The 17,395-nt window shown below is 39.3% G+C and overlaps 1 protein-coding gene across 2 annotated transcripts in view; it reads right to left on the bottom strand.

Annotated features, from left to right (window-relative positions):
- The window catches only part of FGF13 (fibroblast growth factor 13), a 71,736-nt gene that overhangs the window by 43,142 nt on the left and 11,199 nt on the right, over positions 1-17,395 (bottom strand). For both annotated transcript variants that reach the window (XM_044911591.1, XM_044911590.1), the window contains exon 3: positions 15,986-16,089. In XM_044911591.1, the coding sequence (XP_044767526.1) occupies positions 15,986-16,089 (104 nt within the window). The remainder of the gene's footprint in view (positions 1-15,985; positions 16,090-17,395) is intronic.

Here is a 17,395-nt window from a genome sequence, read left to right as displayed (position 1 = left end):
ACTGTGCTATGGGGGAAACTAAACAAACCAGCACAAAGGAAAACCTGATATTAACAGAGGAAGGGAAATCATGTATTTTCTCTCATCGTATGGGGTAATGACATCTGAGCTTTAAGTCTACTTGATTTGCTTCCTGGGTCATTACCGGTGGGGCACGGATACAGAGTAAGCAAATGAGCCCTCAAAAGGGGATGCAATAACTAAATGTATTCCAAAAGCATATTTTTAAGTCCCAATGAGATATTTTTCAGTTTAGAAATATCTAGCTATGGACCTTACCATTTTCAAAAGCTGTATACCTCACTGTACATATAGCAAATTGCTGTATTTTGACGCTGTTCACACATTCATTTATTATCTGAGTCATAGACCATGGAAATGTGACATTTTCCATAGTTCAGTGGGATGAAGAGCAGGGCCATTAAGTGGAGGCAATTAGAAGACACACACTGTCATCCTCTATTGGTCAAGCCCAATTATGTCCCCAGTGGAATCCTAATGTTACTTTCATAAAAGTAAACTGGATAATCCAAGGCAGAGAAAAAGAAAATAATGTTATCATGAAAGAGTCATTAGAAGCATGTCCGCTATTTTGCTCATGAATAGAAAATAACTGCCCCCTTCCCCAGGTGGAACCCATCTATTTCAAAGATGATCCCCTGGCCCAGCAGTACTAAGGAGTACTCATTAGGTCTGCCCTCTCCTCAACCCCATTACTGTGGATTTTATTAAAAATTTAATGATGGGGCACCTGGGTGGCTCAGTCGTTAAGCATCTGCCTTCAGCTCAGGTCATGGTCCTGGGATCGAGCCCCGCATCGGGCTCCCTGCTCTGCGGGAAGCCTGCTTCTCCCTCTCACACTCCCCCTGCTTGTGTTTCCTCTCTGGCTGTCTCTCTCTCTGTCAAATAAATAAAATCTTTAAAAAAAATTTTAATGATGGATGCAAAGCTGAGGTATTTATTACTTGCAAAAGAGATTCTACAGACCATGGGAATCAAATTTAATACCCTCATTTAATATTTGAGGTAACTGAGATCCTGACAAAGGAAAGGGGCTGCCCAAATCCGTGCATTCATTTGAGCATGGCTTCGAAGCTGCATTCCTAGATTTCTGGTTCAGTGCACCCCTATTGTGATACCCAGTGTAGCCATGATATTACTACCTGTCAACCACTGTTTCTTATGTATATAAAAAAAAACACATGATTAATCAAATAGCATTTTATTCACCACTCTTTTGGAATGGTGACAGAGACCTGATATACACATACGCCTCCAAGGGGAAGAGAGAGAGACATGGGCACTTGCGCACGCATGGAAACACACATGTAAACTGGATCTCTAGATGGTTCTTTACTAAACTGCACCATTCTTGATTCATTCCTCTCTTATTATGTAAAAGAGAGAAATCATTTATTTACTCTCCATCTTTGGCCTCTTACACAGTAAAACTTTCGTCTATCTAGCTACTAAATATTAATTGTAGAGGGTCTACTGGGTCTTCAGTAATTAATTTGGTATTGTAGGAAACATAAAAGAAGGAGAGGGCACTATTCTTAGCCACAAATAGCTTAAAATATCATTGGGGGGCACTAGATTTGCACACAAGAAACATCTGGGCAATACAAGAGGTACGTGAAAATATTACACTTGTACTCTGCGCACACAAAGTGAGGGGTCTGGGACGCTTGTATGGGCTTTTATAAGGCTGTAACATTACCAGGAAACAGTCTGATGTTATCAGATACTTCTTAAATCTCTCTATTTACAATTAACTCAATGAAGCCCAAACTGAGTATGGCTTTAAAGGATGTGTAATCTAGCTTCTATCGAGGGGCTTGTGCTAAATAAAAATGTGGAGGCAGTGAGTCGTTCCAGGGGCAATTCAGGAGAGAGGAAAATGACTGCAGACAAAACAATAAAGCAAAACCACACAAAAAAAATCCTCCCATTTGACATCTGAATGTCACACCTGAAGGGAAAAATGAACTACTAGGTATTCTTATAAAAGAAAATTTCAACTAAAAGCAGGAATTGAAACTCAGTTGGTCAGAAAGCTTCTTTTAGCACCCACAAGGAAATACAACAAAACTGTCTAGAGGAACAATTTTCCCTTGAATAACGTGGGATGACCACTTATGGTACATAATTGCCTTGGGAATGACTGTCGACATCACAGCAAGAAAAACTCTGGAAACTCTATGAATCTGCCACAAGATCCTATCAGAGGCAGGGATTCTAGAATTCTGTGGAAGACTGAGACTTATGAAACAGCTAAAGAAAAGTTCATGTATCTTGCAGGAAAGCCACTTAGTATTTCCTGGGCAGCAATGCCTAATATATAAAGATTACATACATACCGACAACTTCTACAAGGACAAAGAACCCTATCAGTGTAACTTGGGCCATAGTGATTAAAAAAAAAAATTAGACAGGATGATGAATTTCAGGCTACTGTTTTTTCGTTTATTTGTTGTTACAAAATATACCTATTTGACTTTGTATTTAATTCAGCAGTACAAAATAGTAATCCAAATTCAATAGTTTTTCTTGACCACTTGTCAATTACACATACTGTGATGCAAGGCAGCAGGGCTCCAAATGAATACATCACCATACTTAATATTATTATTTTAATATTATGATTACACTGGGCTGTCTCAATAAAATTCTTAGAGTCCTAGAGACAGGGAAAACTTAGAACGGAAATTCTTTTTATAGCAAAATTTATCTGACATGACACAAACTAAACCCTCTCAAATGGGATCTTCCTATAGAGAGAGAATATATTTATATCACGGGTCCCCCATGAACTTTGGGCCCATCATGGATTCTGGTATAGCAGCTCTGCATGCGGCTTCCTGAGAGATCAATTTCCTCAGTATATTGAAGAAAACACTGGTTCGTGATGAAATGGTAATAGGTTTGGTGGCAACAATAAGAGCAAAGAGAGGTTTAATAAAATCGAATAAAAAAGACAAATTTTTTCTATTACTGTAATACTTAAACTCCCCATGAAAAAGAATATTTTTTTTTAATGTCTTGCTGCTAACTTTTAAGAACAAAGTTTAATCTTAACCTCTAAGAGAAAATATATCACTTAATAAAAGTCTTACTAGTTGGGTTCAATTTTTCCCTCATGCTCCAACAAATGTTTGAAAATGTAGTGTAGCCACTGGGTTGGGTGAATCCATATGCTAATTTATAACCTATGAAACAGTCATTGATTCATTAAGAAATTAAATGTTGGTAACACTTAGAAAAAGGAAGTGCTATTGTGCTTATAAAAGTGCAATGGGAACATGATGAACAATTTGTGAAGTAATTAACTAATGTGCCAGAAATGAGCAACTTGCTGAAGATATTTGCCAGGTTTTTTCACAGTGGGCCCTATTTTCATTTCCCCTGATTCTTACACACCATGTGAGGTTTGAGATCTCTCAGGTTGAGGAGTGAGGAGCCATATAAAAAGTAGGATTTGACTACTAATAAATGCTATTGATTCAGTATGTCAGTGGGTTAGTATCTCATACTCTTATGACACACTTCACATAGAGCTTAATATGCTTTTACCTCTATACACATGACACTGATATCTTGGTAGAATTTCTTGGGTTATTGAATTTTGGCCTTGATGAAGTCTATGTAATGTCAGCTAAGAAAATTATACCATTAGAGGAGTGATTCCAACAAATTATGCAAATGACACCTATATTTAAGGGTTAGTTAGTTATACATAGAAAAAGGCTAGATTGTACATTTGTAAAGCCTCTCAAAGGTTGACTTAGGTCACCATTCAGGGATGTGTAACCATAATGTGTAATAATAATAAAAAATAAAAAAACCCACCTAATTAAGTGTTGGTGGTTAAAGCAAAGTAAAAATCCAAACCAACTAACTGTCCATCTTCCAGCATGCTTTTTTTTTAGTATCAGTTGTAGCCAGTACAAGAACCTACCATAGCAGCAATCAAATCTCATTACGGTTCCAATTTTTTTTTTTTTAAGATTTTATTTATTTATTTGACAGAGAGAGACACAGTGAGAGGGAACACAAGCAGGGAGAGAGGGAGAGGGAGAAGCAGGCTTCCCGCCCAGCAGGGAGCCCGATGTGGGGCTCGATCCCAGGACCCTGGGATCACGACCCGAGCTGAAGGCAGACGCCCAACGACTGAGCCACCCAGGTGCCCCACGGTTCCAATTTTTAAACTAAGGCAGTTCACAATTATTCTGACAAAAATGGCAAGTCCTTCCCCCTCCCAAGTGGGTGACTGACCACATAAAAAGACTATTGTACACACGCTTCTATATTTATCATAAAAAACCCTTTGTCAAATATTCTGACAGAAAATGCTAAATGAAACAACAGGAAAACCTGACCTTTAAGGAGGTAATCAAATGGTTTAAAACCTGTTTGTAAAGCTCCTTGTTCGAATATTAGCACAAACTAGGGGAAAAGGGCAATGATGGTGAACTTATTTGAAACTATGTGCCATCCCATAATCTCTGCTGATTCACTGAATTTCTGCAATCTTATGGCGTATCTTTAGCACTAAGGTGGAGGCAGGCGTTCTGACGTGCCTGGGCCACTTGCTCCCACGCTGTTGAACCCTGAGGGTAGAACCGAGCACTTGGAGGCTAGTCAGAAACTCACAGTACCAATAACCTTGGGGAAGAAACTGCATGTCATTTTCATTTTAGCTCCCTAACACTGCCAAGATGGAGGTGTCCTGACCGCAAAAAAAAAAAAAAAAAGTGTGAATCAAATCTAATCCAGAATTGTTTCAAACACATGTGGAATCCTTGCATTTCTTTACTATGATTATTCCTCACCTGTTCGCTTGCTTTTTTTGTATTTTTGATGGTACACAACACAAAAAACAACACTACCGCCCAGCAGCTTATAAAACGGTCTCTGTGCGTCCACATCCAGGCGCGAGCCCCCGGAGGCAGAGCCCTTACCTCTCCGAAAGCAAGAACCATGAGTGGGGGTTCATGCAAATTGATGAACATCACCAGAATGTGTTAGAGATATTGAAAAACACAAAACAAAAAAACCTCCCTTGATGTCGAAATTCCGCTAGTCTCACTAAGGTTTCAGAGGTTCGAGACAGATGCTATTAGTGAGGTGTGGTGAATAAAATGATCAGCTATGGCGAGGAAAAGAGCCTCACCTCAAAATCTGGAGAGGAGTCAGACCAAAAGAGATTCCACACCACGTACAATAAAATGCTGCTCTGCGTGCCCTCCATGTGAACAGCAATCAGAGCAAGGTCCAGAGCAAAGAAATGTACTGAGCAAAACCACCCATCATAGTTCTGCTGAGCTCTACTCTCAAGGTTAATTATTGGTTTAAATAAAGTCTCGTGCCTAGATCAGAGACACTAGCAGTTAAAGTGTTTCCTGAGCCTTTTACATGAAATTTAAGAATTGTTAAATTCAAATACCTTTGTGGCATACAAACGCTTTAATTTATTGACAGTCCTACTGGGAGCGGAACTTTTTGTTTGAGCAAATTATTCTATTTGGGAATAGAGGAGTACAAAGAAACACAATGAGTTGGCTGGGTGGCTTCCCTTGTTGGGAGGGATATTAGGAACGCAAATGTAATAAACAGCTTTCATAAATGTGCTTTTTTATCCACCTAATGTCTCTAGTGCTAACCACCCATGTAACCACCCATCTAATCTGAGAGAAGTAACATGAGTAACAGGCATCTCAGAGCAAAAGGAGATGGTAGAGTCAAAACCTTACCCCATTTCTGCAGCAATCATGATAGGAAATGATCATTCCATTCTGGAGAAATAAGTACTTTGTATTCCTCAAAATAGCAGGTGTTAATATAGGTTGCATATTATAGCTCCAAGAAGTTGTATTTGGGTCTACAGGTCAGCATCGTTTCTCTTTGCTGTGCCTACTACTGCAGGATGAAATTGTAGAAAACTGGAGGGGAAGATTTCCCAGTGGCATTGTCCAAACATGGGAGGTGGACTTTGACATATCTTGAGGCTTTGGTTGGTTGACTCCACTGTAACCCACTTGTGTTATGCAAGTGGAGTCACATGTTTACAGGACTTTGAAAGCACTTCAACTTACATCATTTCTTGATATAATTGAAAACCATTTTTCCATTGTATTCAATTTTACCGTCCCATGACATATAAACATGGTCTTAATGTGATCTGCTGAAGACTGTGGTGCCAAATATCCAATATATATTATTTAGTACAACTGGTAAATTTCCATAAAGAGGCACCCTCAACCCACCCCCATCCCCAAGGACATTCAAATTGTTTCCCTATATGGCATTTTCTTACAGTGAGTTTGGAACTAAAAATAGCATCGCCAGGCTGCAGAAGTTGGGGAGGAACGGTTTATGCCAATCCTTACTGTGGTAGATCAACTATTAACAATCAGGGCTCTGAACATAGGACAACTGACTAAACTCCAGCCATCGTATGGAGCAATGTGATCACTGTTTGTGGCCAGATTATAGCCTAGTACCTTGGGATGTTCCCTGGATAGCTGGTAACTGATTGGTTGACAAAGCTCCTAGACCACCTCATGCCTCTGGTTCTCTGGGAGTTGAGACGTGTGACTGGGCTTTCTGAGACCAGAGGTGTGTGTGTGGTGGGGGGAGGGAGCTTTCAGATCTCTGCCTTTAACATTGTGATACAGTAAAGAAGTTCTCAGCTCCCAGGTCTTCTGGAGGCTCGACCTCAATCTTCTTCAGTGCAAACAGCCTGCACAGAGGCTCTTTCATGAGCACTTGCATTACAGGGAATCATTACGACGTGGACAGGAACCAGGGAACACTTTACACAATATTTTTGAGACTTCTTTAATCAGACAAACAACCAAAACACTTTTGTTGTTGTAGCCTTGCTGATTTTGTGGCCAGATTAGAGCAATGGATTTGTTATGCACAGGCTTTTTTGTTACAGTGTTTGTTATATATATTGGAGTTTTACCAGTTGGAATCTCTTTTCTGAAAGTGATCACTGTCACTTTCTGGGGTCTCATCGTCAATTACGAAAGTATTATGGGATGATTCATACCCTCCCCGTTAAGCTTTTTTCATCCTCTGTATTATTGCTGTCTAAGTTGTTAATGCCTTGTGGTTATTATTTACATTTGACGTTTCCAAATATCTATACTAATTTTTTTCTTGGGTAAAAATGGACATCCCCTCTAATTCTGGCTACACCTGCTCTACGCTGAGCCGGAATTCCTATCCACATCTGGGGCCCTTATGGATGGGGGTGTTCTATATTATGGCTACTGGCTATATGCAAAATCTATCCAAGAAATCAACTGAGGCTTTCCCCGCAGTTCCACATCCAGACTGTCAAAAGCAGTTAGCATCAGAGTATCTGATGAATAACTTAGTAAGAATTTTAGCACAGACATGTTATCTATTCACACATTCAGCCTGGGTAAAACACATTAAATGTATTAGTCAGGGGCTTGCCAGTTATTAACCTTGGTTACAGCTATTATAATGATCAGAGAAATGCTTTCATTTAAAGTTTCCCTGTTCGGAAGTCACAATTCCCTTTAAATGGGGTAACCACTGAAACCAGTGCTGCCGCCTTTAATTTTTTTGTGTATCAGTAATTCACTATTTTTTTTTTTTTTAAGTAGGCTCTACGCCCAGCAGCATGGGCCCCAAAACAGGGCTTGAACTCACGACCCTGAGATCAAGACCTGAGCTGAGATCGAGAGTCGGATGTTTAAGTGACTGAGCCACCCCGGGGCCCCCAAGTAATCCACTTTCTTAGGTAATCTGGCAATGTTAACACTCGCGAGGATCCATGAAAGGTTATAATTGGGCCCTTTCACTTATTTTACATATTCAAAAGGTCCGACACAAATAGTATGATTTGTTTTTATTTTTTATACACATCTTCATTAGTTTAACAAAAGGAAATTTTTGCTAGACATTGTTGTATGACTAAGGGGGGGGTGGAGAAAGATCAGTTACTACTTAATGAGTATAGGATTGGTAGGTAAACTATTTTAAAACACAACTTTCATGGAAAGGATAATAAGAAAAAAGGCCTTGATGGGCTGTTTGCTTTTGCCATACTGTGGATTAAAATTGTACAAATAAGAAGGGAGGGACTCAGGTCATGAGACTCACTTGATAATTAAATGAAATGTCGCTAAAAGGTCTCATTTGTTCGGTTCTATAAAGCTAGTAAGCATTACCGAATATGGTGCTAGAGCAATCTCCAAAGGTATTATATGTTCAGCGTAGGATATATATTTAAAACAGATTTATTTTGGGAATTCCAAAATAACTAGTCCCATAATAGCAACAGAGTAATGAACATAAGACTGGTTTCTTCCATTTGTCTTTGTGTATGTATGTTGTGTGTGTGCATAAGTACGTGCGCACGCATGAGTTACCCCCCGTACATCTGGCTTTACTTGCTAAAATTCTTCTTCCTTGTTCTTGCCAATTACTTTATTCTTTAGCTCCAAGAGGCTGGCTTTTTTCTTACAAATATGAATTTAGCTTCTGAGTTAAAGCCGTGAGACATTCTTTTAAATATGTGCCCCATGACCTCTCATTTGGATTATTTTTTCAACTTGGCCTCAAAAACAGAATATGGAGCCAATCTTGCTCTATTTAGCTACAACTACAATTGTCTCCTTGATTACTGAGAAAGTACCATCCTCAGTCATTCTTCCACCTAAGAAACTATACCTTCACTCTGAATAATTTACCAGTCAGGGCTATGTTTTTATGGAGACCATAAAGAGAAGGCCCTTGACTGTAAAGGTACAAACAACCAGATTTATCTAATTTCATATTCAAATACTGCCAAGCTAGATTTTCTTTCACATTTGAATGAAACTTCCATGAAATGCAAAGAGAACTAAACATGAGAAATAATCTGTGACTTGGGAAATGTATTTTGGGTTCGAAAATTATGCTGATTCACTGGTATTCTGAAGGAATATCGAAGATGAATACAGCTATATACGGTCTATTTTTCAATACAGTAAATATAATGACCTCTACCCTCAACAGCACCAACATGGTAACTGAAAGCCTCTTTAAAACATAACATTTAACTCCTTGAGCTAGCAGAGCCATTCACTGACTGACAAAATGTGCTCGTTTTCTCTGCTTTTCTTTAAGATAATTTCATTTTCTTCATATTCCATTTTTAGTGATGTCACTCAGAAGTATATGTGTACGCATTTAATTACCCTTACAATCTCCTTAGTCCGAAACGAAAATGCCCATCAAAAATGTTTAATTTCATGGCCACTGAAAACAAAATAGCCTGTTAGATGTGGGCACCAAAATTGGGAACCTAAGTTTTCATAGTCAATCCCTTTTCTAATTTTATATTAAACAAATCAAATTCAACACTTTGTGAATTAACTGAAGTATACAAAGAAGCTAAGGTTTTAAGTAGATGTTAGAATCTGTGTCTACTAGTTTTGTAGGGGTGTTATATATGATGGCTACTGGCTCTATGCAAAATCCATCCAAGAAATCAATTTTGATTTGATAATGATCATGTTCTCCTATATTGGATATTAATAGCATTTGTGTTTATTTTAAATCTATTTCCTTTTATAATTGGGTCAATCCCACTTCCCTAAACAGTTATAATGTTTAAACCAGTGCCCTCCGTTTAATTCTAATTAAATTTATATGCCTCTATGACAATAACCCTAGAAGTTAAATTATATGAATTTGCTGATATATAGATTGAACAGAACTCGAACATTTTACGCATTACGAACGTTTGCTAGGAGGACATTCGTCACACTGAATTGATCGAGGGGTTCATCTAAACGTTAACAACCTTCCTATATTAGAATATGGGCTAGAGCTGTGAAGTCGTATCACTGAAAATTAGATCTTAAATCGTCACTTGCTGAAATCTGGGAAAGAAAACAAATCTGCACAAGAGTATGCTCACAGTTGACAGCTAAAATGTACTGAGCACCTGAGGCCTTTTAATATAAACCAATGCCCCACCCATAGTCTGAAGTTAAAACATTTATCAGAACTGATTTTAATTCACCCAAACGATACAAACTAACCTTCCATTAAATAATGGTATTTAAGGCCGGTGACTAGAATGCTAAGCCCAGAAAATCCTTTGCTGCTGGATCCTACTTTTCGTGATGCTTCCTCGCTTTGTGAAAAACATGTTCATTTTTCTCTACCTCAGTTTAACTATTGGTAAACTTATATGGCATACCTAAGAATCAATGGTCATTTCTCAAATTTTTGATGATTATCTTATTTTTCTAAAGAGGTTTGGGATTCCTAAAAATATAATGTTAAAAACTGGGCTTTTAGGAGCCCAATATTTACTCAAAGCATTTCCCAATGGATTGTTTACTAGTTGCAAAAGAAAAAAAAAGCAAGAACTATACAGTGGAAAATCAGACAACATCGTGATTGGATCATCAAAATTAGCATCAGTGATGGGGAGAAGAAACTTGGTAAATTTAAGGCATGTGGAAATAATCCCGTAGAGAAGTCAGAATCGGTCCCCACAGTTCAGATTTCAAGTCTGCCTGGGCCCCTGGGCTCAGGGACACACGCTGCCTCGTTCCCATGGCATCAAGCTGACTCTCAGAGAGACCTGCTTTCTGATCTTGCATCTAATTTGCTGTAGTCGTCCCAGGACCATAAAACAAGGCAGTAAAATCACTCCTGTAAGTCCTCTCTAGAAATATAGGAATGGAAAAGGTTTACTTGTCAAAGGATTTCTACTTGTCTCCATGTTAGTGCCCCCAGCCCCGACAGACAACTCAAGCAACACCGTGTGTTCTGGAAATGGAAAAGTAGTGTTGATGAGAGGTTAATAATTAGGCAGGTAAAAAGGCTGCTACTGAGTTCTGGAACATTCCAAAATCAAAATAAAATGCTTTTGGTTTAGCTTTGAGTTTATTATCCTGTTTCTAGCATCTGGTATTACTCCTCTATTAAAACAGATACCAGGATGTTATTAATATTTTCACATTTAAGACCCTTGCTTTTCTGTAGTTAATGTTTATTCATTTCAACCGGTTCTGAAATATGTATTATAAACAGCTTTATGCTATTAAATATTTATACTATGAAGTTTTGAGGAACTCTCAAAAGCTTGTGTATAACTCATTAGTGGTAAAGAAAAACCAAAGGTATGAACAAAGTTCTCTATGCACAATGAATAATAATTTCCTTACAGTTCCAGAAAGCCTTAGTTCTATCATCGACAAAAGTAAATATGTTATGAAATAATGGCTAATTATGATTCTCTGTGCCACAGATGGTTTCTCACTGCCACTTGAGCCTACATCAAGTCTGTCCCCCGTGGCAACAAGAAAAAAAGGAGGGGGGAGGATGCAGTGAGGGAATTCTGAGATTAATCATGGAAAATAAATTACTATCTCTGTAGCAATAACAACACGGAGGTATTGTTTCCTTATGTAATGGACAAAAGGGGGGAAAAATGGTAAAAAACGTAAAACTGAATTTCAAAGAAATGGAGGGATGTACAAGCAGAAGTGCAAAAGTATACAAAGAAATACAAGGAAATAAGAGAGCTTTTCCAAGGATCAGCATTTTCCTTCATCGCAAGAAATAGTCCTTTAGAAATGTAAAGTCAATTTGTTTGCAAGAGCAGAAAAAATATCAGCATCAGAAATTTCAGATAAAGGACAAAGTGCATATGAATTCATGGTTTCTGACTTCATGGCAGCGGGGGGGGGGGGAGCGGGGGTGGTTCTCAGTGCTATTCAGCAATCATTTTTCTTGGCCCAAGATCAGTGGTTTTCAACCCAGGCTACCCATTAGCATTAGCTGGGGAGTTTTAGAAAATATTCATGCACAGACCCCCCACCCCGCTTTAGATATTTTGATATAATTGGTTTGAGTGTAGCACAGAGACTGGAATTTTTTTAAAGGTCCCCAGGTGATTCTAATAGGTAGCTAAGTTTGAGAACCGCTGTCTGACTAGGAGTCAGCCAACTTTTTTTTGCTAAAGGGTAAGATAGTAAATAATTTTGACTTTGTGGGCCCTAAGGGCTCTGTTGCAACTACTCAACTCTGCTGTTGTAGGCACAAAAGCAGCCAGAGACCGTAAGTAAATGAATGGGTGTGTGTAAACTTTACTTACAACAACAGGTTATAGGATGGATTGGGTCCATGTGCTGTGGTTTACACAGCCCTGGTCATTAGACTGTTTCCACGCCTCTTTCCCAAAACAGCTGTTTCAAATCTTCACTCGTGCCACCCCTAGGCCTCTGATTTTCAGCAGGTGACCTCTCATGCTACTTCACTGGGAATATGCAGGTCATTGGGCTGGAAACCCCCCAACTTTATTCTCCATCATCTGCAGGCTTCGTACACCTATGTCCACATCTGTCCTCATCTCTTTGGCTCCTATTGTAGAATCAGCCTCCCTCTTATCCAGGTGAATCTAATCCTTTCACTTACACTCAATTCCATCAGTCTCCTCAACTCCTTCAGGACCCCACTCCCTACAGGATCCCATTTCCTATGTTTTTAATTCCTTCCTCTCTATTGGCCCTTTCCCTTCACCTAACAAGTAGATTCAAGTGTCTTAACGAAAGAAGCCCGAAAGCTTTCCTCCCTCAATCCTGCGTCCTCCTCTAAATACTCATGTCTCTCCTGTTAGAAATGCTATACCTAAACTGCCTCTACTTCTCCCTTCCCATTCACTCCTCAAGTCACCCACTACAGTCTGGTTTCTGTCTCCATTACTCCACTGAAAGTGCTCTTGTCAAGACCACTGAAGACCTGCCTATGATATATTCCTAGTTCTTGTTTTACTTATTTTCTCTGAAGCATTTCACATTGCTGACTCTTCTGAAAACTCTCTCCCCTCTTAGCTTTTGTAATACCATGATATCTGCCACAATTAGTTCTTTTCTGCTGCTGGCCACTTACATGATGGTATTCCCTACTATTATTTGACAAACTCTCTTTTCTTCTTGTGCTACATATTCTCTCAACTATTCTCATGGCATCAGCCACCACCTACATGCAATAACTCCTACATTTTATCTCTAGTTCACATCTTTCTCCAACTCCATGTTCATATTTTCAAGTATCTATAGCAAGCTCCCCTCGGGTGTCTTCTTTCCCAGGTCTGCTTTTTCCTTTATTCTCCATCTTGGTTAATAGCTTCACCATCAAACCAATTGCCAAAGCTAAGATTCTCCCTCTCCCCCAGGGCCCCTCATAACGCGCCATTATGGAAATTTTAAAAAGTGTCTCTACCTGAAGCTACTTCACGTCCATCTGTGCAGTGAATGGCAAGCATACATGTTTGACCACCCATGGGGGTCCTGCTTTCCCTCCAAATCCAGTTGGCCACCAAATCCTGATGATTCTACCTCTAAAACAGCTCACGAATACGTGTCCTTTAAGCCAGTGCTTTAAGGCAGACCTTAGTCATTCCTCACCAAGATTATTGTCAATAACTTCCTAATAGATTTTTTTTTTTTACTTGCCCGCATCAGTAGCCCCCACTTCCTTATTTTTGCTTCCTCCTTAGGTCATTGTCCAAACCCAACAATGTTTCAGCGGTAGAAGGGCCATGGTTTCATGTAAGGGAAGAGTGATCCTCTCTCTTTTGATAAGGCATAATATTTCCTGTAGCTTTTTGGTCGCAACAACACAAGATGTCAAAGTCACAAAGACAGATTCTATCCTTTAAATGATAATGAAATGGGTGATCAACATGGTGAAGGGACTCCAAACCATGACCTAGGAGGAGTAATAAGAAGTGGAAAATGTATCCTGGAGAAGATTCAGATTCCTTCCTGGAGCACGCTAACTGGATATTTTTCCCCATATGAACTCCAGGGTTATCAATCAGACATCTTTTCTCCTTAATGAAAACAGTTTCGGGCGCCTGGGTGGCTCAGTTGGTTAAGCGACTGCCTTCGGCTCAGGTCATGATCCTGGAGTCCCGGGATCGAGTCTCGCATCGGGCTCCCTGCTCGGCAGGGAGTCTGCTTCTCCCTCTGACCCTCCTCCCTCTCATGCTCTCTGTCTCTCATTCTCTCTCTCTAAAATAAATAAATAAAATCTTTAAAAAAGAAAAAAAGAAAACAGTTTCTTTTCCTTAACAGGAAATGCTTACTTAAGGTTCCTTTTCCTTAATGGGAAATGCGTACAAAGTGTCCCACATTTTGCTATCAGCTTGCCCATCATGGAAAGGAAACCCATCAATCTATAATGCTGATTCCTCCTGGGAAGTCTTCCTAAGAAATGAGCTCATGTCGGCATTTACCTGTTTGCTAAAAGACTGGTCAATTTGAATGGTAGGCTATGAATTTTTGACATCAGTTCCTTAAATGTAATACCAAATGCCTTAATTTTCTTGAGTGGGGGCACCTGACATATTACCTAACTTACAAGACTTTTTCCTTCCTCTAACTTAAATGTTATTTCCAAAATTAAAATTATTATTGCAAGATTTAAAAAAATTTAACCTTCCAGATTCTTGACCAGTAATTATTTCCTAATAATTAGTTTCTATGCCATCTGGTATTTACCTTCCCAAACGTACGCTTTGTATATTCCATTTCTTTCCCATGCCTGCACAGTAGTTTCAGAAAACAAGCATTTATTTCATTAGACACCTACCTTTTATATCTGGCCCTGTTGAGGTAGTCTGTGGATCTAAATGAGGTAAATTAAAATCCTGCATTATTACATTCTCTAACCTTAACACAAATCTGAAAAACAAATCCCCTTTTCTACCCTTTATAATAATGGCAATGTATTAATAAGTGACAGATACCACGAATATAGCGATAAATCCAAATTTTTCATTTGTAAAAATAATAAAGCCCCCGCATTTATTCAGCAAGACCGTTGCCATAGCCTGATAAGAAGTGGAGAGAGAGTGACCAGGGTTGGAGGATTATGCTGGTGATTAATCTTCTATGGTAACATGAAACAGACTACCCGGTTTGCCAAATGAATGGGCCCTTTGTGGTCTTAGTCTTCTCTCACCTCTTTCCCAGCCTGGCCTCTGAAAACCGGGGCTACGACATGGTTTCCACCACGTCTGCCAACAGTCTTTCTACACACCTGGCTTTGCAATAAATTCAGGGAACAGGCGAGAGCACAAGTATTTACAGGTTCACCACTCTGGTAATTTGAGGAATAGATTTCTCCAGCCATGGTAACAGCCTCCTTGAAGGCTGTCTGGTGGGAAGTTTGACAAGCAGTTCTCTCCACTTTAAACATCCTAGCCTCTTCTGAAAATATGTGAAATTCGAAGTGAAGATTATGGAGTATTTATAGATTAAGTGGTCTCCTGTAAGAATGAAATCCTCACCCTGATAACTGTACCGCTTCTGCCTGTATTTAAATGTTAAACATTTTTCAAAAGCTTAATTTGGCCTCATGTTCCTAACTGAATTGTTGTCCACACTGTTTACGTATTTCTTGGGAAAAGCAGGAATTTGCACATATGGAGAGGTTGAAATGTGCCTGATGGAACAAGGGTAGAGACAGCAAATGTGACCTAATTGAACTGAAGATAACAAATAGACACACTTCCAGAACTGTCTTTCATGTCCTAGAGTTAATTTGAGGAAGAGGTCTCCTTAATTTCTTTAGGAGGAAACATGGATAAATGTATGTTGAGCTGAGTTATAGAAATGGCTTTGCTTCCCACAGCTGCCAAGCAGGACAGAGCATTATATGATATGCTACATAAAATAATAACCCAAGTGTCATCATCTGCAAAAAAGTTTAGTGGATCTTTGATTTTATACCAAAAACATTAGCTTCAAATGATTAATTAGCAATAGATATAACTTTCCCTGGAAGTTAATTTGTCCTTTCGAATGAGTTATTTCCATCAAGAACATTCTTCCTCATCACAGAAATCTGCAATGATAACACATATGCAACATATTTTATTTCACATCCGATGAAACCTAGAGTAGTCAAAGCATGAGCGCCATGAAAGGCTTACCGAGGTGTACAGGTATCCCTCGCTGTTCATTGCCAAATACAGCTTGGTTTGAACTCCTTGGATAGCCACCACTCGAAGACCCACAGGGATGAGGTTAAACAGAGCTGAAATCAAAAAGAATGTGAAAGCAATGTTATCATTCTGAATTCCATAGCTTTTTAATGTTCCCAGCAGGTGTGGCCCTCCAAAAGTGATGTGTGCTTGGTAAAACCGTGTCTATATATTTACACATAGACAGATAGGGCCTCGTCTACCTTTTAGTGTACTTGGTGTCTGGCTGCAGTCACATAAGTGGGGCTATGCCATGGCCACATATTGTCAGGCACCCTGGGGAAATGGAAGACAAGCCCACGGTTTGTATAGTGTCAGAAGTAGGGAATCCTGATGCTTTTGGAGAGCTGCAGTTTCAGGAATCGGTCTATATATTAAATAGCTTTATCCTCAACGAACTATTTTAAACTGCTCCCCTAGATGACTGCTAAAATTCACAGACATGGTTATGATCTACCAGTTGGGGAGAGATTCCTAGAATCTTAGAAAAGATACTAGTCTAACTCCCTCATCTAAATTATCTGTATTATTTCCAATGCAACAACCCAAAAATAAATCCAGGCCTTGGGGAAAAAAAAAAAAAAGTCATTTTGTAGTCTTATGTTCCCAGAGTAGTATTTCAGTATTTCTTAAAGAACCAACATTTTCCAAGATAGCGTTGGGGGTGGGGGCAGTGCCTAGCTTTTAGCGTCTAGTAGCAAAGGTGATAGGAATACAAATGAAGAACTTAAGAGGTTTGTTTGTTTATTTAGCAAAATAGTCGTAAGTAGGCAGCCAGCTGGTACCAAAGAGGCCTTCATTTCTCCATTTGAAGGTTTGATTGCGTGAAACTTACACCCAGCCTCTCCTCACAATCACACACCACTCACTGGAGAAAACCAGTGGGCGTCCTCCCCCTACCAGCTGTCTACTCCCTCCTACACTGTGAATAAAAATAAAACAGTACATTTTTAAAACGTAGTGCTTGTCACACACATCTTTTGAAGATAGCCTGTGCACCTTTCAAGAGTCATAGACCAATGTTGATGATTTTTGCCTTGGTGTGTAAGTTTACTGACGACGATATACCGGTCTGCTATCATTTCTGTGAACAGGAATATGAAAAGAGTCACCATATGGGTAAGAATAGCTTTTCTGAGATCTCTTACCTTGATGCATATATATACTGCTGCAGTAGGTGGGGTAATATGGATGAGAAATATTAATGAAGAGCTAAATATTCCTTGGGGAGCCTACAATGTATATTTCCCTTATAATCAGCGTGTTACCAGAGAGGAGCTAGGACGTATTGTACAGTTCAAAATACAAGCGTTCCTACCACATGCCACCGATGGCACCTCATTCAATGCTCATCATATT

The sequence above is a fragment of the Neomonachus schauinslandi genome, chromosome X (assembly GCF_002201575.2).
Source record: "Neomonachus schauinslandi chromosome X, ASM220157v2, whole genome shotgun sequence".
Classification (NCBI taxonomy): Eukaryota; Metazoa; Chordata; class Mammalia; order Carnivora; family Phocidae; genus Neomonachus; species Neomonachus schauinslandi.
This window is presented reverse-complemented; position numbering and strand designations above follow the sequence as displayed.